Source organism: Anolis sagrei, chromosome 4 (genome assembly GCF_037176765.1).
Source record: "Anolis sagrei isolate rAnoSag1 chromosome 4, rAnoSag1.mat, whole genome shotgun sequence".
NCBI classification, from domain to species: Eukaryota; Metazoa; Chordata; class Lepidosauria; order Squamata; family Dactyloidae; genus Anolis; species Anolis sagrei.
In genome coordinates this window covers 80,971,185-80,994,682 of record NC_090024.1, presented here as the reverse complement: position 1 = coordinate 80,994,682, position 23,498 = coordinate 80,971,185, and the positions used below count along the sequence as shown (strand labels likewise).

At 41.5% G+C, this 23,498-nt stretch overlaps 2 protein-coding genes across 3 annotated transcripts in view; one reads left to right on the top strand and one right to left on the bottom strand.

Annotated features, from left to right (window-relative positions):
• Positions 1-563, top strand: part of DTNBP1 (dystrobrevin binding protein 1) — a 61,326-nt gene extending 60,763 nt beyond the window's left edge. For both annotated transcript variants that reach the window (XM_060774863.2, XM_067467503.1), the window contains exon 10: positions 269-563. In XM_060774863.2, the coding sequence (XP_060630846.1) occupies positions 269-519 (251 nt within the window). In that variant the 3' untranslated portion in view covers positions 520-563. The remainder of the gene's footprint in view (positions 1-268) is intronic.
• Positions 564-2,235: 1,672 nt separating this feature from the next.
• Positions 2,236-23,498, bottom strand: part of JARID2 (jumonji and AT-rich interaction domain containing 2) — a 257,357-nt gene continuing 236,094 nt past the window's right edge. Inside the window, exons 11-18 of the mRNA XM_060774854.2 lie at positions 21,593-21,663; positions 17,930-18,044; positions 14,136-14,241; positions 11,217-11,399; positions 9,525-9,655; positions 7,636-7,816; positions 5,620-5,727; positions 2,236-4,150 (exon numbers count right to left, since the gene is read on the bottom strand). Coding sequence (XP_060630837.2) covers positions 3,974-4,150; positions 5,620-5,727; positions 7,636-7,816; positions 9,525-9,655; positions 11,217-11,399; positions 14,136-14,241; positions 17,930-18,044; positions 21,593-21,663 — 1,072 coding nt within the window. The 3' untranslated portion in view covers positions 2,236-3,973. The remainder of the gene's footprint in view (positions 4,151-5,619; positions 5,728-7,635; positions 7,817-9,524; positions 9,656-11,216; positions 11,400-14,135; positions 14,242-17,929; positions 18,045-21,592; positions 21,664-23,498) is intronic.

Here is a 23,498-nt window from a genome sequence, read left to right as displayed (position 1 = left end):
AATTCAGCGGGGCATGCTGCATACTTCATGATGACACATTCAATTTTACCTCGTGTTGCACTCTGAGAAACCGAACACCATTTCTAGAGTGTATATATATTCAAAAGCTTTATTGCTTTTTCTCAGCTGTTTAATACAAAATACACAAGGGAAGTAATAGATTGCTGCTTTTTTCTGATAACATGGTTTTTCTTAATAAAATGGTAACATGTAAATTCATAACATAGTACACTAGTCAGCTTCATCCTTTTCTCCCATTACTTTGAAGGGTCAGACTCCAGCAACTGTCAAAATGAAATCAGCCTGAAAGTTCCCCCTCGGTCAGAGTTGAAGGCGAATTTCTCTTCTTTGCCATCCACCTGGACTGATTCTGCCGCCCAAGATACCAGCGAAGGAGAGTCGCCTGTGATCCAGTCAGATGAGGAAGATGTGCAAGTGGACACTGCTCTCGTTGCTGTAAATACAGAAATCAAAGGTGCTTCTGACAATAGTGATGAGAGTGATTCGCAAGTGAATTGAGTGTTATGACAGTGCTCTATTAAAAATTAGGACCCTGGAATGTATGAGTAAAGGAATGATTCAGTTTGTCTGTTCTCACTACGATGTTCTATCATGAAAGAGATTACCTTATACAAAATTTGAGTTAGACAGTCTTGTGAAATTCTAATTTTTATATATATATATATAAACTTGAAGCACACCACTAGCAATAAAATATTGGCTTTTGAACATTACGTTTTGTATTCTAGGGGGTTATCCAAAGAGTCACGAAAGGGTTTATTTTGAAACAGAAACATGATCCAAAAGCCATGTCTGTTTTTTGTAGTCGCAATGTGCATGTCTTAAATGTTGTGGCTAAAGTCTGAAAATATCTGCTGCTTATACACTGCCTCCAATGAATGCTTTTACTACTTCAGTGTTAGATGCAAATCCCAGTGCAAAAAAAAGCAATTGTATTGGCCTCTACTTCCTTTCTGATTTAACATGTTTTACTCGCCTAAAAGAAAACGGGCTGTACTGGGAGATAAATTAGTGATACCTGATATTCTCAGTATATTGGAGAGTTGTCCATGTTGCTGAACATGTCTTTTCTTCTGGCATCATATCAATAACCATCTTACTGTTATTGCTTGTATCATTTTTAACATATTGACCTCAACCATATGAGCTGCCAAAAGGCTGCAAAGTTCTATCTTTCCCGGCAGTGGTCTAACTACTGATATACAGCACTGTCTGGTAGATTTTGTGTTGTCTATCATAAACTTTTGAACTTGGGACGTTCTACACAGGCAGCTATTCTCAAAACAGGGAACTTTATTTTCATTAAGTATGTTTTTAGATGAACCTTTTGGTCTCAAAATGAGGGAACAGGAAGAGTGGGAGCAGAGGAGATAGTGGAAGTTTCTTGCCATTTATAATTTACCACAGAATCAATGGACAAAATCATGCATTGGAGCATAACATCTCCATGCCCCCAGAAGGTAGTTTTCAATCTATTGTCAAAGGCTTTCATGGCTGGAATCACTGGGTTATTGTAGGTTTATCGGGCTGTATGGCCATGTTCTAGAAGCATTCTCTCCTGACATTTTGCAGAGGATGCCTGCCACAGACGCAGGCAAAACATCAGAACAGACTGCTTCTAGAACATGACCATACACCCCGATAAACCTACAACTCCTTTTCAGTCTAGTTTTCTGCTTTTATGCAGAAAAACAGAGTCACTCGCTTGGATGTTCACTTCTTTCCTGAAGACCCAAGAGAATTACTCCCTTTGCCGACCCACAGTTTTGGAATGGTTAGCTGGGCATTGCATGGTCATTTCCCAGCCAGGCAGCCTCCCTCTATGCTTGAAAACTGCCTTGGGTTGTGAGGTGTTAGCCAATAATGCCTTGCACAGTGACCCCCGAAAGACACAAATGTGTGTAACTCAGAATATCACTATAAAAGGATTTAGCCAATGTCTGAAGCCCACCTCCACAGGCGGGACCCTACAGATATGGGTGTACTGTAACTCAAATTAGTTGGCTCAGGCCAATGGGGTTGGGTAGGAAATACAATATAGCAAAATACATAGGGGCAGATGGTCCCATTGCTGCTATAAGTGGCAAATTAATTTTCTAATTATCATTGAAAGCTAGCGATGACTACTCTGCTTTACACCTTTCCTAGCCTACTTAGAAGGGGCGTAATTTAGTGATAGGTACTTTACTTCTTTTTCAGAAGAAAGACAAAATGTCCAAAAAGTGTGTTTTTATTAAACCTTGTATTACAAACCTGAAAAGTAAACAAAAACTGGCAATAAACATGTTTCTTTCCTTACAAGGAGAAAAGAGTAGAGCAGCGCTAATAAATTAAATGTCAAACTGTAAGCCATAGTCAGAAGTTTACTGTCAAGAAGGAAAACGTACACAGCAAGGCCATAAAAACCGGACAACCACATTGGAAAACACTCGACTCTGTATGTTATTGTTAAATATTCCAAAACAATTCAGTCTTCTGCCACAACCAACAATATGTATTTTATAAGACTCTCCTGACAGTCACTCACCGCTGGCAAGCTCAGTGCAATATGGGTAGCTCTACGGTACTGTTGAATTCAATTATGAAACAAGAGTTTGTGAAAACATTTTCCCTTTTTTATTCCACACGTACTGTACACACAACTGGAAAAGGGCAACAACTACTCCATTATTATTTTGTTGTTGTTCAGTGATGTAAGCAGCACTTATAAATGTTACAAGAAAAACCCTGTAAGCATCCAAATCCAACCGATGAAGAAAGTGAAACGTAAGGCTATTCTTCATCTTGTCTCTTTGCCACCCTTCCCCACCCTCCCAAGAAAAGGCTCAAGTATTTAAAACAATTTACAGGCTTATGTACAAAAGGTATGATTTCTTTTTTTGTTACACGTGAAGAAGGAAAAAAAATAATATATAGACAAGATGAGAGCAAATGCATTTTTCACATTCAAAAAGAAGTACGCAAAATCTGCTAGTGGCTCTAAATGATCATATAACAAAACACAAATTAATGCTGACTGTGAAAAGGTATGGAAAAAAACAGCAGTGGAATGGAAATGGAATGTTAAAGATTGCACGTCTATGACAAGAAGCACTTATGGCTTCAATCATTTTTTTAAAAGGATGCTATTGAAGGGTTTTTGATAAAAGTAGCCAACAGCACCAAAAAATAACAGAATGGATTTCCTAATGAAATCAGGCACAGTTTTCGCTCGCATGACTCCTCAAGGCAGGCAGTCTTTTTTTTCTTATTTTTCTCCTCCCCCTCCTCCTCCTCCTCGAACAGATGCATAGTGAAGTGCTGGTAACAGAGAACATTTTCTCCAAATCTCCCATTTTGCCTAGGGTTAGAAAACTAAGTCCATCTTCAGCTGCCATAACCTCTCAAAGAAAAAAAAAAGTGTATTCTCCAATTTAAAAAGGTACAAAACTCATCCTGCCTGTTAAAGAATACAAGCCAAAAGTATAGCAATTTCTTTCAAGTTTTGTCGCCTATCCCTTTTCTCTCTATAGAAAAAAAAAATCTGCGGACATGACTGGAGAACAAATTATAAAACACACCAAAATTCAACCTATCAACAAAAAGGGGGGGGGGGAGGTGTTAAAAGCCTTTTCAGTGTTACTGAAAAAAGGCTTTTTTAAATTTTCTGCAGAGGGACAAAATACAAATTAATTTTGTCAACCTCTTGCTGCTTTTAAAACAGTGAACGCACAGCAGTTTTTAAAAAAACCTGCTGCATCTAACTATCCTAAGTAAAAAATAAAAAATAAAATAAAATTCAACAGTTTAATGCTAAAACAAAATTAGTTCTCTAAAATCAGAAGAAAATCTTCTTTAGAGCTAGTGCAAAGACAGCTTGTATTCTACAGCAAATACTCCAAACTATGATATAATAATTACAAAAAATATATATAAAATTGACAAAAATGAGAGTGTGTTGGCATTTTTATGATTAACTTGAAGCACTTTTGGATGAACCGGAGGATGAAAGTCTTGATGACGGCACCTCAACTGTTGCTCTCTTCCGTGGTCCTCTTTTTGGTGTAGCCTTGCTGATACAGTTCTCAATGGTGCCATTTTTGCCAGATACCTTTCCACAGATTTGATTGACTACATCGATTATTTGCTCCTGTTTGAGAGGAAGAAATAATAGAAGAATTAGTACTCTTCCCCACTCTTCAAACTATAGCAATTCAGGACAGAATAGTGGGAATCAAAAGTACAGTGTTCCCTCACTTATCGCGGGTATTCTGTTCCAGGACCACCTGCGGTAAGTGAAAATCTGCGAAGTAGGGACAGTCCACCCACTCGGCAGTGGACTCCTCCACCTCACTGCCTTGGAAGCCCCTTGGGCTCCATTGATGGCACTGTCAGGGGCTTCGGAGACGGGGAGCAGCAGAGGCGGCGAGGCGGAGGACGCCACCGCTGAGTGGGTGGAGCATCCCTACTTTGCAGCAGCCTCCTCCTCCTCCCCGCTTCCGTTGCTACCGGCCTTGGAGGCCCCTTGGGCACCATTGATTTTCAGAGACTAAAACACATTTGTTAAGGTAAAAGGACAACAGATTAAAATCAACTAAATAGTTTTAGCCTGATTCAATACTATATACATGTGTGAATTGGTATAGTCTCAACTGTTTTGTTAAACAGCCACGCTTTTACTAGGTGCAACTAGGTAGCAACACTGATGCCATCAGAGACTTTTAGGGGTGGATATTTTAGGGGTGGATAACAGGATAACATTGCCACAGTAAAGAAAGGATGCATTTTTGTCCACCATGTTTAAAACAGGCACAAAGAGAGAAAAGCTTTTGTTTCTATTGTTGATTGACTGCAGTTTAGCACTGAATCCAAGCTACAACACACCACAATCGGCCCTTCACGTGTGGATTTGACTTCTGTAGATTTGGATTGTTTAGGGATTTGATTACATGTCTTTCTAGCAATCTCTTGGTCCTTCAGTTTTACACTATGGTCAACTTCTGCCAGAAAATCACACATCTGCACTTAATGTGTAGTTTCTCCGGAACAGTTCCGTGGCATCCAAATAACACACAGAGCTGGGGTAATGTGGGGCAAGGCTGCCTTGACCCACATTAACCAATTTTTTGGGAATCTGGCCTAGATTGAGAAACCATAACTTTGGGCCTATGTTATCAGTTGAGACAGTCCAGGGACATGAGATGCCTCCCATTCTCATGATGGTCTCCAGGCACATGTGTCCTGCTGGTCAGTGACATTGGACGGGACAATAGGATGATCATGGAAGGAAGGGGAAGGTGTGATTCCTCCCCCCCCCCCCCCATCCAATGACACTGTAGGGGATGGCTGACTGACAGGACCCATACCACATGCAAAAGCAGGAGGGAACAGTAAGGGTTGGCTTTCCAGCAGCACCAAAAAGGGTTCGATGCTGCTAATGGTGAGATCCTAAATCAACCTCATAGCTACATAGCACTGCATTGTGCCTTGGTGGCGGGAGCATCTAGCCCCACTTGAGTGCATTCACAGAACAAATGAAATTTTCCAATTCTATACTATACACAGCCTTTGTGATTGTCTGCAATTTGTGTCAATAATGGTTAATGCCATTATACATACCTCATCGTAACGATACATTAGTTTTAATCCACGACAAGACTTCTGTTTTTCTACATGCCGCAGGGCACATTCAAGGCAGAAGACAACGTTTTCGTTTTCTTGTACAACCTGCCAAATTTTGTTTTAAAAGGTCAAGAACATTCATACTGTATACCTATTATTCTAAATAATGGCTTCATCAGCACAACTATGATTTTTTCTTGCTATATTGTGCATAATTTAGAAAACCTTCAATTTCAAACAATTTTTGTAATTAATGGAACTATAGCAGCAGCAACAACAATAACTTTATACTTGTATCCCGTCACCATCTCCCCAAAGGGACTCGAGGTGGCTTACACATGGCATAAGATGCCAAAAATTAGAACATAAAATAAAGCACAGTATAAAATACAATTAAACAAAACATATAGGCATATAAACAACAACTTGAATGTTACAACAGTTCTCATCAACCAATGGTGGTAAGCCTCTGTAAACGTGGCCAGGCTGTAAACAATAGGACAAGGGAATGGGGTAAGTGTAGAGCTGTAACTAAGAAACAAGGGCATGGGATAAAGTGCAAGGCTGCATCACTATTGCATAGCACAATTTGGGACTAGGCATTCTCAAAAGCTAGCTTGAAAAGCCAGGTCTTCAGATCCCTACAGAAGGAGGACAGTGTAGGAGCCTGCCTAATCTCCCTGGGGAAGGGCCACCACCGAGAGGGCCCTCTCCTTTGTCTCCACCAACCACGCTTGAGATGAAGAGTTAGTGTTGTCTGTAGACATCTCCAAATTCATGTGGCCTTCCCGCAGAAGCAGTACCTATTGATTTACTCACACTTGCATGTTTTCTAACTGCTAGGTTGGCAGAAGCTAGGCCTAACAGTGGGAGCTCACCCTGATCCCTGGATTTGAACTGCCAGCAAGTTCAGCAGCTCAGCTGTTTAACCTGCTGCGCCACCAGGGTAATGTACCTTAGCTCTTATCAAAAAAAGAAACTGCCCCCTTCTCTGAGTAAACCAGCAAAAGGGCTTAGTCCATACCAGGAGAGCCTAAAAGAAGCACCAAGCTCTTCTATGCATCTTCTGGCCTTTTTGAATGCCTGAAATGAAAGTCGCAGTAGCAGCGAGGCTTATCACACCTTTGGTAGTGCCTTCCCCTCTCTGCAGAATGACCCTTGACTTATCCATGGGTCATATCAAAATCCAAAATTTTGGCCCAAAAACCTGTTCTTGACTCATACATGAGGTTACCTTATACTTGTGTATATACGGTATATCCCTTTTACAACTTAAAATGCAGCTGCTCTCTGGATACTAAGAGAGTGACAAATCTTTAATAGCTCATGGCTATGCTCACAGCTCCAAGCTCTTTTAAACTAAATAAGAGTTCAGTTTTAGTACTATCTGCATGACAAATTACCCTTTTGAAAATCAGAAGTTCCAATTCAGTGGTGTCAAACTTACACCCCTCCAGGTGTTTTTGACTTTAGCTCCCTGAATTCCTGGCCAATGGACAAACTGGCTAGGGCTTCCGGGAGTTGGAGGGCCAAACATCTGAAGGGCCACAAGTTTGACACCTCTGTTAAGGCTTTTAATTTTTGACTTATACTTTGAAACATATGCTACAATGACGTTTTCAAATAATCCTGGAGCTTCTCACTGAGATAAGTAGTGTCCAAGTACTTACTCTTAAATGTAGCTACCATTTTGCCCTATCTGAATTAAGTTTAGATCCTAAAACATAACTCAGAAAGTGAAGTTTTTGATAAAAGTGTGAAAAGTCTGAAAGCAATTGCAGAAAAAAATGCGGTTTATGTAACAAAGTATTTCTGTTTTCCCCAAGTTGGTTCCCCAAATGTGCTTCCGTCTTTAACTATTCTGTTGCTGCTAACCAATTCTGAATTGACCAGTACTTTCCAAAAATTATTGAAATGTATGCACTTTTAAAAGCCAAATGCTGTGGAGATGTCACTAGGGAATATTGTACTAAGTTTGTAAGGTGCAACCTAGATTTTGGGGATGTCTCTTACCATAGATAGGTAACACAGGTGCTGGCAAATCTGACACCTCCTCTCAGATGTTTCCAACTGCCATTTCCGAGGCTTTTTCTTCCCATCTGCTCCCAAATGGCTGCTATCGTGGCTGCCGTAGCGGGCTGAAGAATGGAGGCCTGCATCATATAGCTGCCGCCGTTGCCTCACCTCTGTGTCCCTGAAAACAGAAGCATAATTAGAAGAGATGCCATTTCTGAGAGAAATGTCATGAAGCTGCACCCTGCAGGCCTCATTTCTTCACACACCTTGCACACCTTGAGATTTTAGTAGCAGCCCACTCTCGGGTGCTATTCCACAAGGCAGGCTTTCAAGGAAGCAGCTGCTAAATCTCATCCACAATTTTGTCAGTGACCATTATAGACTACATTAGGAGCTCTACAAACATTAGCACAGAGAAACCGAAAAAGCTATTCGTGAAGCTACTGGATCCGAGGAGGCTATCTGGCAAACCACCTGGCGTCCACCTGAGATTTGCCAGGAAGTGATACCACTTAGCAGGCCCACTCTTCTCATCCGGTAAGTAGGCCCACTCACCAAACAAGAAAAGGACTGAATACAGGTATGATCAAAGGAACAGTGAGGCGGCAAACTGGAGTGAAATCCACATCATTGGGTAGACTCTCCTTAGTTGGCAAGATTAGCCAGCTATGCCACTTGTAAAGATAAGGGAACTGAGCAAAATACTGAGTGATTGGAGATGGCAGGCAGGTTATGGCACATCTTGTACAGATAATTTGAGCGAAAGAGAACTGAGCCCAGGAACCGAAGAGACAGTGAGCAAAACCAATACACCGACATTCGGAATTACAAAACACAAACACAAAAGATTGAGTTTCAGAAAGAGAGAGATACTTCAGGGTTCCCTAATCTGATACCCTGCAGATATTCTGGACCAAATTTCCCATTATTCCCAGGCAGCATGGCCAAAACTCGGGAACAATGATTGATTTTGTTCAAAACATCTGGAAGACATCTGGTTAGGAAAGGCTGCTCCACATGATCTCTCAATCTCTGAATTTGAACCAACTGGAGAACCACTCAGCTGGCTGAACAGGAAAATAAGAATACTAGTCCCTTTCACATCAGCAAAGTTTCCTCTGTTTGAGAAAAGATGAACGTGGATGTGAATAATCTCCACAGAGGAGTCGGGAAATCCCAATGGGCTTCAAAACCTTCCACTCTGAGGGCAAGCAGAGTGGAAAAGACTTTGACCACTCTCTATACATTAAAATATTAGCATTTTAAATACAATTTGTAGATTCCAGTCATCAGATTTTCTCGATATACCCGATCTGCTACGGACCAGCACTACCCATCTGTCATACACCAACTGTGGGTAGCAAAGCTACATGGTAAGGGAACAAAAGAAAACAGTATTATATATGAAACAAGGTGCCTTCTTCCTTCTTTCGCACCTGAGGAGAAGGAATAATTAAAAATAAGTCCTTCAGCGCCCTAGAAGTGAGCGCATCTGTGTATTCTTTCCATATCAGGAAAAGATTTAAAGGCTTGCTTCCAAAAAATACTCCACAAAAAGAATACAAGAGGAAAAAAGCTGCTTACATAAATGATATAAGTAGAGTTTTAAAACTGGAAATCAACATGCATTCTGGAAAATGTTAATTTTTGTCACTGAAGAAAAGCAAGGAAGGTCATTACGATGCAGAGTTCTTGTTCTGTCATATAGCACTTTTCCAACAGTGAATCAACCACGAAAGTTTCTTCTGTGGGTGGTTGCGTTTGAGATGCTGGAGGGCTTAGTGAGTGACAAGTCTTGGATTCCTCACAACATTTGCCTCTATTTGACCGGAGACTTCCTTCTTAGGGAAAAAAGGAGAATAAAACACCTTAAGAAATTTAGTTACCTGAGCTCTCCCAGAAGTGCTGATATCGTACTCAGAACAGATCCATTTTCTTTCTTTGCCTCTGCGGTCGCGATCTGATAAAGCAGCTTTTCCATCGAAAATGGCTTGGGTATATGTCGCCGCTTCATCTCCTGCATCAAGGAATTCCAGCAGGTTAGTTTTTCATGAATTAGACATTTTGAAAAAAAGTCAGCCTGCCTTGTAAAGAGGTGTTGAGAAAATACAAACAAAACATTTCCTAAGCACGTTTTAGGTTAAAAGGGGACCCCACTCTACACTTCTGATCTCAGAGCAAACTAGGCACAGCACTAAAATGGGAGATTGATCATCTTGCTTGATATTACAGTAGAGTCTTGCTTATCCAACATAAACAGGCCGGCAGAACGCTGGATAAGCAAAACTGTTGGATAATAAGGACGGATTAAGGAAAAGCCTATTAAATGTCAAATTATATTATGATTTTTCAAATTAAGCACCAAAACATGTTTACAACAAATCGACAGAAAAAGCAGTTAAATACATGGTAACGTTATGTAGTAATTACTGTATTTATTAATTTCGTACGAAAACATTGCAATGTATTGAAACAGCTGTGGATCCGGGCAGGAGGCAGACTGTGTTGGATAATACAGAACGTTGGATGAGCGAAGGTTCGATAGGCGAGACTCTACTGTACTCTTTCCTGGACCACACTAAAAAACCACCTAATTAGAACTGGTTCTACTTTCATGTTCTCTGATGTTTCCAGTTCCTGAAGAAAACAATGTTATATAAGTATTGTGCTTAAGAGCTAATAATTTTTAAAGGCCATGAAAGTTGGCAGCCATGATAACACTCTGGCAGTGATTTCTTTTAAAAGTTAAACCTTATTGTATCTCTTAAGCTGGAATGGGGAGAGTTGCGGGAAAGAAATTTGCATTCATTGATGCTATACTGTCTTATTCCGCCTCCCCCTGCCAAAACATATATGACATCCTTTCAAATACTACAGGAGTTCTTGATATCTGCTGGGGTTTGGTTCCAAGATACCCAGTGGATAACAAAATTGGTGGGCGCTCCTGTTCCATTATATACAATAGTGCAGTCAAATGCTATCCCTTATAAAAAAGGAGACTCCACTATACTTTTGAGTCAATGCATCCCACTGCCAAATAGCTCTTACTGTCAGGAAGTTCTCTCTCAATGTTCAAGTGGAATCTCTTTTCTTGCTATTTGAACCCTCTGCTCCATGTCTTAGTGTCTAGAGTAGTGGTTCTTAACCTGTGGAACACGGACCACCAGTGGGCTGCAAGGACAAAAATCTGGGCCGTGAGCCTCCTTCTTTATTTCTTTTATTTCTGCTCCTTTCACGCTGCCTGCTATTCCTTCCCTGTCGCTGACCATGGTCTGTGTTCTGTGTCAGAAACTAGAGCTGGTGTGGTCTATCCAATGCAATTTTATGAATTAGCATCCCAAACTGAATCTAAAGTTCACCAAAAACTGATTCGTAATCCTTTTAGTACTAATGTTGAAGAGTGGTTCCTGGTCAAAGTGGTCCCTGGTCAAAAAAAGGTTGGGAACCACTGGTCTAGAGCGCTAGAAAATAGGTTTGTCCTCTCCTCAAGCCATCAATGTGCCTGGAAAACCTTCCACATGCATTTGCAAAAGTCAGCCTGTTCAGTTTTCAAGCCCACTTGTAACACACTCCCTTACCTTGGCAGTTTTAAATCCCATGCTTGTCCACTGGGTGGTAGCAAAGTGCACACTTTCAGAGACGTTGTAGCCGCAGCACACTTTAGAGACAAAAGAACCTGGAAAGCAGACAACGAACTGCCCGCTCTGCTGTACAGTACGGTGCACCTTGATCCCCTCTTTGCACAGCACCTCTGGGGAGATCTAGGAGCAGACAAGCAGAGTGGGGATCAGGAGTGGGCACTCCTTTCACAATCTCAGGCATCTTGCTGTTTTCCAATTGACATATCATAAAGAAAACTGAGGTGGGCAAAATGCTGTTCATAACCCACCCCACCCGAATGTACTTTTTATGACTGCACTCCCCCCAAAACCCTCTCTTTGGTCATATAGAAAAGGACTGCCTGATTCCTTAAAGCCACCAGAAGTTCACCTCTTAAATAGGATGCAGCCCCAGGCCCTGTATTAAAATTGGCAAAATAACAGCGTTTTTGAAACCAAAAGTGACCACTTCTATTTTGTTTTTTTTATTCTTTTTTTTAAAAGATATTTGGCCATTTTTGCAACTTCTTTACCCAAGCATCCCAAGAATGAAAATTGAACCCTAGAGTTACGAAAAATGCCCAAACATACTGCAAATAATGCAACAGGAAATAAATGAAAACACAGAATACAGTGCTGACTATTTTAAGTGCTGCTAAGTGCTTAATAACAGCTTTCTGTATATCTCACTTGAAACTAAGTAAAAGCATTGGTGGGGTGCAGAAATGGCCCCAAGACTGAATATTGAACCCCAGAGTTACAAAAAATGCCAAAATATACTGCAAACAATGTAACAGGAAATAACTGAAAATACAGAACACAGTGCTAACTATTTTAAGGGCTGCTAAATCAACTTGCGACAATAAATTGACCCAGACTTGGATTTTGGATTCTGATTTTTAATAGGTGCGTTTTCATCTATTGTTTTAATTATTGTTTTAATATTTTAATGTATTGTTGAATGTTTTGTGATGTTGGCATCGTATGGTGCTTCTGTGAGGCCACCCTGAGTCTCCCCTCCCCCCCCCCCTTGGGGTGAGAAGGGCGGGGTATAAATATAGGAAATAAACAAATAATGCTTAATAACAGCCTTCTTTATATCTCATTTGGAACTAAGTAAGTGGAAGCACTGGGAGGGTTCAAAGATATTAGGGATAGATAGCCTGTATAAAATAGGTATAAGAAGTCGACCATTCCTTATCCTGAATTCCAAAATTTGAAATACTCCAAAATCCAAAACTGTCATCAGGGATGGCAGAGATAGTGACACCTTTGCTTTCTGAGGCTTCAGTATATGTCAACTTCGTCCCATGCACAGATTTATTTAAAATTATTTTATTTCTAATTACGTTCAGACTATGTGCATATTCTGTATATGAAACATAAATGAATTATGAGTTTGTTCTTGGATCCCATCTCCAGATATCTCATTATGTACACATATACAAATACAAATATTCCAAAATCCAAAGAATTCCAAAATACAGAATACTTCTCATCCCAAGCATTAAAATATTCAATCTTTAACAGCATGCAAAGCACAAACTGGTTTGAAGAGGCATAATGATTTTCCTCAGCAATGTTGGGAGGGGGGGGGGTGATTTTTCTCCAGGAATATAAATAAATGAAATGATAAGAAATGATATGTAACATCTACTTTCTTATCAAATCTATATATATTAACAGCATGAAGTGTGCAACATACAGACTTAGAATATTTCAGGTATTTATCTGTTTTAATCAGAAGCAAAACTCAATAAACAACCCCTACTCCTAATTTGCGCAGTGGATTGCGATGTTGAAAGTACAAGTATATTTACAAACAAAATTACAAATAAACCCAATACTAGAAATTAGTCTTCTGCACTTGTACAGAATCACTATCATTCTCAAGACCCCATTTTAGTTTTCAAGCACCTCTCCTGAAAATGGGTGCCTTTCTGAATGAACTTTTTTGGCCCGTTGGCAACAAAGTGCCAGGTCCTGGCAGGGCCTACAGCTGAGAACTGAGTTGGCTCTCGGCTGTAGGCCCTATGAGGACCTACATCCGAGCACGCTGAGCATCGAATAAGAGGCGCTCAGCACGCGCCTGTAGGACCTGCCACAGCCTACATCCAAGTGTGCCAAACTCTGAAGGCCCAGCACGAAAGAAGAGGCGCTTGCTGTAGGCCCCGCCAGGGCCTAGATCTGAGCACACCAAGTGGGCCTACATAAGAGGGCCTCCATCCAAGAGCGCCAAGCACTGAGGGCCCAACGCTGAAGAAGAGGGCCTACATGCCAGGGCCTACAGTCGAGCACACCGAGTGCCAAAAATCAGCCAACCAAACAGTTACCGTTCCCACTTTCCTTTCGTTTCAATGATAGTTCCATGCCAGAGGGGAGTGTACCGTTTCTTGAATCAACAAACCGGTATGAAAACATTATAAATGGATGAGACGGTAACCAGGCCCATGATTACTAGAAATCCCTGCAAACTGCCACACAGTTTATGCTCCCTAAGCATATGTTGTTGTCATTTAGGGAGACAACAACAACAACAACAACAACATGAAAACAGAAGCCACTCACTTCACAGAAGAAAGAAATGAAATTAGAAACCATACAAATAGCAGAGAAACTTTTGAGGCCCTCAAATCTCATCTCCCTATACTTAAAGGAGCCTCATAGTTGCCATTTATTTATGCAACATTTATGAAAGCCATTAATAAACAAGGGAGTCATTCTACTATAATGTGCCCATTTATTTAGACACTGCAGCCTTTATATGCATGCATACTATATGCTAATAGCAGTGCCTTGGTTTTAATAGCTGCCACTGTACTTGCTTTTACAACATAGTGTACATGAAAAGAAACTGCCTCGGATCCCCCTAGAAACAAACCACAAAGCCAAACTCACCATGACGTTACTTTCAAGCATTTCCAGCCCTGGAGTGCCATTGGCTTGCAGCAGGGTATGTACCACTTTGTCAAGTTTTTTCTCCTCTGCAGCAGGAATGCAATACCTGTTTATTTTTTTGTCACACAGAGAGGGAAACAAAAGGAGTTATTTATTCTCTGCTGAACGGCACACAGCTCAATACCCTGCCAGCTGCCGGCATCTACGCCTCCAGAGCTAAGATCAAACATGAAAGGTTACCATTCTCACTGGCCCGCTGCACTCTTTGGGAATGGTCCTGTGGCTTGCAAAAAGCTATTTGTTTAGATTAAGCTGTATGTGATTTAAAACGAGATTGAATTTTGCAAAAATACAGTCACAGCTACTTGTGTTACTCTACTATCTGACGACTAGGGCATTGAACCATTTTACCATTTGCATTCCTAAAAAAAGAGAAAAAGTACATAACTGCCCATTTTTGAAGAAGGGGCGTCATTTTAATCTTCAGTATATCTTTCAAACTGGCCTTCTGCATTCTTTTTTTTTTTTTAAGACTAAGAGAACTCCCTGCCAGCTTGGCCACTGACTACGATGGCTAGGGGATTCTGGACATTGCAGTCCAAAAAGTAACACTAACAACCTTTGTCATTCCACACAAAACATGCCCACAAGCTAGAGCAGCGTTTCTCAGCAGGTGAGGGTGGAGGGAGCCTCACACCAGCGACTCCTTTCAAGACATGGGGGGTTCTGTGTGGGAAGTTTGGCCCAATTCTATAGTTGGTAGGGTTCAGAATGTTCTTTGATTGTAGGTATAAATCCCAGCAACTACAACTCTTAAATGTCGGTCTATTTTCTCCAAACTCCACCAGTGTTCACATTTGGGCAAATTGAGTATTTGTGCCAAGTTTGATCCAGATCTATCATTGTTTGAGTCCACAGTGTTCTCTGGATGTAGGTGAACTACAACTCCAAAACTCAAGGTCACTGCCCACCAAACCCTTTCAATATTTTCTATTGGTCATGGGAGTTCCATTTAGTTCAATTCCATTGTTGGTGGAGTTCAGAATGCTCTTTGATTGTAAGTTAACTATAAATCCCAGCAACTACAACTCCCAAATGACAAGATCATTCCCAATCCCACCAGTATTCAAATTTGGACGTATTGGTATTTGTGCCAAATTTTGTCCAGTGAATGAAAACACATCCTACATATCAGATATTTGCATTACAATTCATAACAGTAGCAAAATTACAGTTATGAAGTAGCATCAAAAATATTTTTATGGTTGAGGGTCACCACAACATGAAGTTGTGGCATTAGGAAAGCTGAGAAACACTGAGCTAGAGGTTGCTACTCAGCAAGCACTTAACATCAAACTGAGAGTTGCATGAACTGGGCTACCACACATTCCCAGTGACAACTGGTTGTTTGATTTAAGAATGACCAGTGTGAAGTGCCCTCCAGCCCAAAACACCATTATCAAAGACAGTCTAGCTATATGACACAACTGGACATCAAAGATGCACTTGTATGTGTTTGCCATGGCTACACAAGGCTATGGTGGGTAGCTACTCCTTTGCACTGTGTTGAGCAAACAGTCTGAGCCATTTCCAGAAGCTATTTAGGAGTTTCTCTGTAAACTATTATCTGGACAGTCAGTGGTTCACCTCCCTCACCTTAACTATGAATACATTTCCAAAACAACAGTTTCTGACTTTCCCAGTTGTTATACTAGTCATCTCTCCACATCTGTGGTTCACATTAACAGCTTTTATTACACTATGTAACAAAATGTGAAACAAAAAATTCTGTTCCTGGTTTGAAAGTGTTATTCCTGTTTAATTGTGTGGAACTTACTTTGAAAGCAGTTGTTATACTCCAGAAAAAGTAGTTTTTGTGGCTGCCACAAAATATGTTGAATTAGTTGAGACTCTATGAGATATTCATTGAAAAACTATAGCAAAATGTGCTGTAGGATGCAAAGTTTTTGCAGTTTAATACATCTTTTCCATGTTTTTATGATAACACCAATTAGGAAGTGACATTTATAACCCAGGAACAAAAATCTGTTTACATAGTGTTATCAATCAATTGTACTGATGGCCATGGCTCCCAAAGAAAAGACTACCAAGTGAGCGTTCACATAGGAGACCCTTCCTTAGGTGAGTGGGGTGATCGGTTGAGAGGAGGACATGTCACATATTTGTTTCACCTGGCACGTCCCTTCCTTTCCATAGGCAAAACAGAAACTCATTGCACAAAGGAAAAGGAGGAGTCAACCCCGTATACCACTTCACCTATCCCATGAAACCAGATCCTTTTCCTCTTCCTGTGTGCTGCGAGTCTCCATTGTACTCAGCTAAAGAAAGGGAGAAACACACAGCACACAGGAAGTGGAACCTGGATTTGCAGGGTAAGTGACGTTATGGGTGCATGTGGGGCTGGCTCCTCCTCTACCTCCTGGGACCAAGGCAAGTTGCCCAAGATCCTAGACACCATGGTGGTAGCTGTGTCCCATTCCCCCTCACTGAGATATTTTTTTCCACTTGTGGAAGGGCCTGTGCCTCTAACCTACACAAAAGTGGAGAGATGACTGTATTAACAAAACAGTCCAGAAAGGTCAGCTGGTAAGTTACTGTATGCATGTGATGAAGCAATGGGCAACAACAAGAAAAGCTTTTTCATGGTATTCATGGCTTGTTTTATTGTTGTGTTTATGTTGCGACATTGAATTTTTGCTGGAGTTTGTAATGTCATTTTTCTTTCAATGTCATTTTGATAATGTTGTTGTTGTTTACTGTATTTGTTCTGATTTTATTGCTGTATTATGTTGTCTGGGCTTGGCCCCATGTAAGCCGCTCCGAGACTCCATCGGGGAGATGGTGGCGGGGTAGAAATAAAGATTATTATTATTATTATTATTATTATTATTATTATTATTAAGCCGCTTTGAGTCCCTCTCGGGTTGAGAAAGGCGGGGTATAAAGTAAGTAAGTAAGTAAATAAATAAATGGTATCCCAATAAGGGAGTGTTCTCCTTACAGAAACATGCCCAGCACACACATTACAAATCTTTTTAGCAGGCAAAAGTGTTTAAAATGTAACAAATGAGTGTACATTGCCCTGAAATTCTGAGTAGAATGATAGGGGACATTAAAATGTGATTTTTACTCAAGACTTACAACCTCATCATAAGGTCTGATTTGCCCAGTTCTACACCACTTCCTTGACCCTTTTGCCACGGAGACCATTACACGATGCACACTCCTTCCGGCCAGGCTACATGGTGAAATTTGGAAGCTGCATATGCCATGTTGCCGTTGCTACAATGGGGGGGAAGCCAGGCAGCGGACGCTTCCCTCTTGGGATAGTTCTGGCAGTAAATTGGGCAATGCAGGGCATAGGATGCTGGGTTATCCATGCCCCTCGCCAGGACCCCACAGATTCGCCATGATGCGTGGCATATCTCTCAATGTGATAAGGTTCCTAATATAATATGTGTGCATATGTTATCCAGGATTTTTTGGCTTTTTCAAATTTGAAGATAGCTCATGTATTCGGCATCAGTTTCCATCAGCCCCACCTAGCATGGTCAAAAACATCTAGAGGGGCCATGCTTTCCCTCACTTAAAGTAAGGGATGGCAGAGTGGCAGCTCTGGGATTCCATGTAACCACAAAAGGAAAGTGTTGAGACAACAAGAAGATTGTCCTTGGAAAGGGTCTTTGCTCATAGGACTCCTTCAAAGCAAGACATTCAGCCTCCTGAGAGAACAAGTGCTGGTGAGCCGACAGGCAATTTTGAAGGTTACTTACCAAATGCAATCAGCACCAGTGTGTAAGTAGTCAATATAGGGAAGGTGATTTTGGTCCCGAGACCAGCATGAGGTAGAAAAAACCATGCCAATATTTAGCCAAGGAATTGTCACTCCTAAAAGCAGAGAAAAGTTGAGATTGGAAAAACAACTGTTAATTGAATTCATCTTCAGAGTAATTTTAATGATCATTTTTAAAAGGTATGTTGAAAATCATATGTCACCTAAGTTGTCAGTTGACAAGCTAAATTACCAGAAATAAAATGAAAATGGCACCACTTAACAGAAATTAGCACATTCTTGATTTAATTAGTTAGATAGATTTTTTGACTACTGTTCACACTTTTTCACTGCATCAATAAGCTGAGAAATCAGCACAAAGATGAATATGAATTTTGCTTCTCTTCAGCAAGCTGGCTTCCCGTTTGTGGCACAAGCAGACATAAGTGAAGCCTATGCCTGCATATGTCTATTTCTGGTTGCTGTCGAGTAGAGGTTTCTGAACTTTTCGCATTGGAGACAAGCTTTTTAAACATGCATCCTTTTGTGATTCGGTAATTCAGTTTTGCTCATTCAGTGCCTCCACCACTGTTGCTTCCGTTGGTTCCTCCTCCTCCTCCATGGTGGCTACCATGCTCCTTCCAAGCAGCTGCCAGGCAGCCTTTGCTTGTGGGGGGCGAGGGGGTGCATTTTTCATGCAACACACCTGTGGACTACAACAACGTGTAGTTTTTCATTTTCATAGTGTTCCTGTACCTCTAACCCCAGCAACTGTGGAATATGCTGAGCTCTCCAAGATTGTGTGAGTACATACATTGAACACTGAATCTTAGACCCCATCAATACTGACCACTTGGTGCAGCTTCAAGCTAACTTCAAAATGTGGTGGCTAGACAACACACACCATGAGGGCATGCTAAGGCACAGTTTAAGGACTTTAAACTGACAAGCAAAGTCGGGGAAGGTCTAAAAGAAAGCCCTTAATATGCATCAGCATGCTCAAATGTCAACCACACTGCAGGGTGAAATCGGATCTGTAGAATTTGAATTACAAAGACACCCAAAGCATTGTGCTGATGAGCACATATTAAATTAAAACACATTATCTGCAATTGTCAAGTGCTGGATCCTGCAATAATTTGAAGCCAGCCTCATTGGTTCATGTGATGCCCATCCAGGCCTCCAACCAGTTCCAGGATTTCCTATGTCATCATCCGCATAGCTAAATCCTTGTGTTGGCTGAACTGCTGACCTGAAGGTTGGAAGTTCAAAACTGCGAGGTGGGCGTCTGTCAGCCCCAGCTTCTCAAGCAGGGACATGAGAGAAGCCTCCTACAGGATGGTAACATATCCGGGCATCCCCTGGGCAACGTCCTTGTAGACGGCCAATTCTCTTGCACCAGGAGTGACTTACAGTATATTCGCAAATCACTTCTGACATGTGCACAGCAAAACCACTTTCTTCAATGTACATATGTAACTTGATCTAAGTAATCAGTGTAGATGTGCAACTAAAAATAAATAAGGAGGCATGAGCTTTAAACACATTTGATCAACAGGCAGTACTGTACAACTGAGCTTGCAGTTATGTGCTTTCTAGTTGTTTCTGATTTATAGCAATTCAAGTCACCCTGGCAATGTTTCTTAAGAAAGGATTTGCCTTTGCCATTCTCTGAGGCTGAGGGTGTGTGACTTGCCCAAGGTTCTGATGGCTGAGTGGTCTGCAGAGTCCTAGTCCTTTAAACCACTGTATACTATGCTGGCTCCTACAACTGAACCAGCCAATATGGAAAAAGCCGGGAGTTAACTTTTATTCCAATAGATGGCAGTGTTGACTAACATGATCAAGAGGCCAATCCCCATATGCGGGCACTGCACAAGCTGCACTCAGTATTTGGAAGGTCCTCCATCAAACATAAAAATGAGATATTCAGAAGTGCTTCTGAAATGGATACGCTGGTTGTCCAACAACAGTTTCTGTTTGTTGCCCAAATCCATCCATCCCCCTTAAAACAGAACGGTAGAGTTTTTGGGCACATCCACACTGACCACTTAATGAGGGATGAAAGCAGTAGGTGGAAGCAAAGCGAATGTGTGGTTGATCACATGGCAAGCTCAGGAACTGGGTTGAAACCTAGGCAGTGCTTATGGACACCAGAGAGTTCAGTTCCGATAGTTCCAGGATCGGCAGTTTCATAGCTGTAGAGCAGTGGTCCCCAACCTTTGGTCCTCCCGATGTTTTGGACTTCAACTCCCAGAAATCCCAGTGGTTGGTCCTCCAGGTCTTTTGGACCTCAGTTCCCACAATTCCTAACAGCTGGTCCAGCTGTTAGGAATTGTGGGAATTGAGGTCCAAAAGATCTGGAGGACCAACCATTGCTCCAGAGGATTAGTTTTTTCTTCCAATTCTTCCTGCCTCAATGTGCATGTGCAGCTCACCTGAGTCATGTGATATGGTTTACACCTACACATGCTGATGCATTACCAGCCGTATTTGGGAGTATCCTGATTTTGTTTATCCTGGATTAACACCTCAAATATGTGCTCCTTTGCATGTTCACACCAGGCATCATTCAAACACCACATTTTTGAGTTGCCTTCAATCCAAATCAAATTGTCATTGTAGATGTGTCCTTTTTCGGTGCTCTCAGTGAACAAAGGTTACAGAGGCCAGGACACAGTGACATTGACACAGTATCTGGCTTGAACGCGAAGCAGAAAGAACGCCTTGCCAAATAGGAGATCTTCCACTGTCTCTGAAGTATGCACAAAGCCATATCTATATCGATATCTATTGATCTATTTGTGTCAGGAGCAACTTGAGACTTCTGGTGTGAGAGAATTGGCCCTCTGCAAGGACATTGCCCAAGGGATGCCCGGATGTTTCACCATCCTGTGGGAGACTTCTCTCATGTCCCCACATGAGAAGCTGAAGCTGACAGACGGGAGCTCACCCCATCTCACGGATTCAAACCGCCAATCTTCAGATCTGCAGTTCAGCTGGCACAAGGGTTTAACTCACTGCACCACCGGGGGCTCCTACCTATATGATAAATTGAGGATATGGGGAAAGGAGTTTGGATTTTTGTTTGTGTGTTTGTTTTGAATGGAGAAAAAGGGGATGAAGGCAAAAGCAAATTGGTTGGCCGAGCAGTGCTCCTTTGGGATTACAAATCATGAAGCTACACGTGCTGATCATTCACTGAATTGACACTAGACATTAACATGGGTGTACTGAATAATGATGAACAAACAGGTTACAACTGGGAGAAGTAAATGCCCTGACGTGCATGGTCTGGGCTACTTGTTTACAGTCTCCCTTGGTCTCACCTTTCTCCCCCTCCCCATTTTTCTGCCATGCAAGAGGCAGAGCTGAATTCCTCTGTGTGTGTTGTTATGTACAAAACACACCTTTCTCAGCCTCGGCAGGTAGTGCGTCCATCTGTGCCGAACAGATTGAGGGGTCAATGGCCAGCAGAGTCACAAACAGGATTATAAATACTGCCATGATTTGAAGCTTAGCTGAATATTAATTCATTTTTAAGCAGCAGGTATATATGCCTCACTCCAGGCAAGTGGCAAAAAAACCATGATTTATTCAACACTCTTTCCGAATCCCACAAGGGAGGAATCTCATCAAATGTGGAGAACATAAACTGTCTTACCAGGCACAGCACCAAGATGTCGCAGGATGGATCCTGTGTTATTAGGAAGGACTGTCAGGTTCCACCCATGCCTGTCCAAATTAAGAGATACAGATCACGACTGGCAAAAATTAAATTACAAATCGGTTACATTCATTTACCTATGGGCTAAGGGTTCTAGATTGCTGGGCAGGATTGTGAACTGCTATAGCCAAAGGGGGGAAAGAGCTGGCAGAGTCCCCCTGAGGAATTATTTAATGCTACTTCCCAGAATTTCCAGCTATCTCTATTCTTATGCAAAAAGAAGCATTTTGTTTAATAATTACACTCTCACCTTCCTGGATTCCGGATATCTTGCACTGAAATGTCTGAGAAGACTTGCCATTTCTTACTGGTTATTAAAATACACGATCAATTGAATTAATATTGTTAAAACATTAACTTACTTGACTCCACTGCTTCTGCTTCACAGTGACATATAAATAATATCTGGATCTACATCTCCCAATCTGAGGGGAGCTCTAACACTTTGGGTGCCTTTATAATGAAAGATGAATGCAGTTTAACACCATTTTGAGTGCCATGGCTCAATGCTATGGAATCATGGGAGTTGTAGTTTTACAAGGTCTTTACCCTTTCTATCTTTCTCTCATCTATCATCTATCTATCTATCTGTCTGTCTGTCTGTCTGTCTGTCTGTCTATCTATCTTTCTTTTCAAAAGCATTGCAGACATAAGTATAAAACTGATAAACATAAAAATAGAAGGAGCACAAGCTAAATAATTTTTGCCCAAAATTGGGCAACAGCAACTGGTTTGTCTGTAGCTTTAAACAATTCTTCCTCTGTACATGAGGCAGGGCATTGTGGGCAAGCATACAGATGTGGAGTTGTTTGTTCTGCTCTACAGACACACAAGGTGGAGGATTATTCTAGGTAGTACCATTTTGCTACATTGTCTTTTGATCTGCCCACTTCTCTTCTAAGTCTGTTCAGGGACTTCCAAGTTGCCCATTCTTGGTGCCCCTGGAGACAGACCCTCATGGGGTCCATCCAATTGAGATTTCCTGGTTTGCTGCCCAGAGGGATGCTCTTGCAGTTGCTGGGGGAACATTAAGAGCAGTGGTGGTTCTCGTGTATTTTGGTTCTCATTATTTTTTTCCTTGATTTGAGTCTACTGGGAGAAGGCTGACAGCCATGTAGAGGATGGCTTTCATAGTGTTCAACCTTATTTCTCTCACAGACTCTCATGGGCGGCCATCCAACTGAGATTTCCTGGTTTAGATGCTCTTGCAGTTGCTGGGGGAACATTAAGAGGAGTGGTGGTTCTCATGAAGCTTTTCCTTGATTTGAATCTACTGGGAGAAGGCTGATAGCTATGCAGTGGGTGGCTTTCACAGTATTCAACCTTACTTCTCTCACAGTTCTATCAAATAGTGGTGCCTCACAAAGCTACACATTCCTGAATCCCATAGCATTGAGCCACAGCAGTTTAAATAATACAAAATACCACTAATCCTGCACTATAGACACACTTCTAGATAGCAAGGTGGAAAAGAGAAGTTGGTAGGAACCAATGGCTACCATTCTATAAGGCAATGGGCTCCACATTTAAGTAGCTAGTGCCAGTGGTTCTCAACCTGGGGTCCCCAGATGTTTTTGGCCTACAACTCCCAATAATCCTAGCCAGTTTACCAGCTGTTAGGATTTCTGGGAGTTGAAGGCCAAAAACATCTGGGGACCCCAGGTTGAGAACCACAGTTGGTTCCTAGGCATTGGTCTGCACCAACACTAAACATGCTTTTCCCTTACTAGAAAGAGCAAAGCAATTAGAAGACAAGAAAGTTATATTGATCTGAAGAAGAGGCCAGTAGTTTCCAATCTTGGGTCCTCAGAGATGTTTTTAGACTTCATTTCCCAGAAGTCCC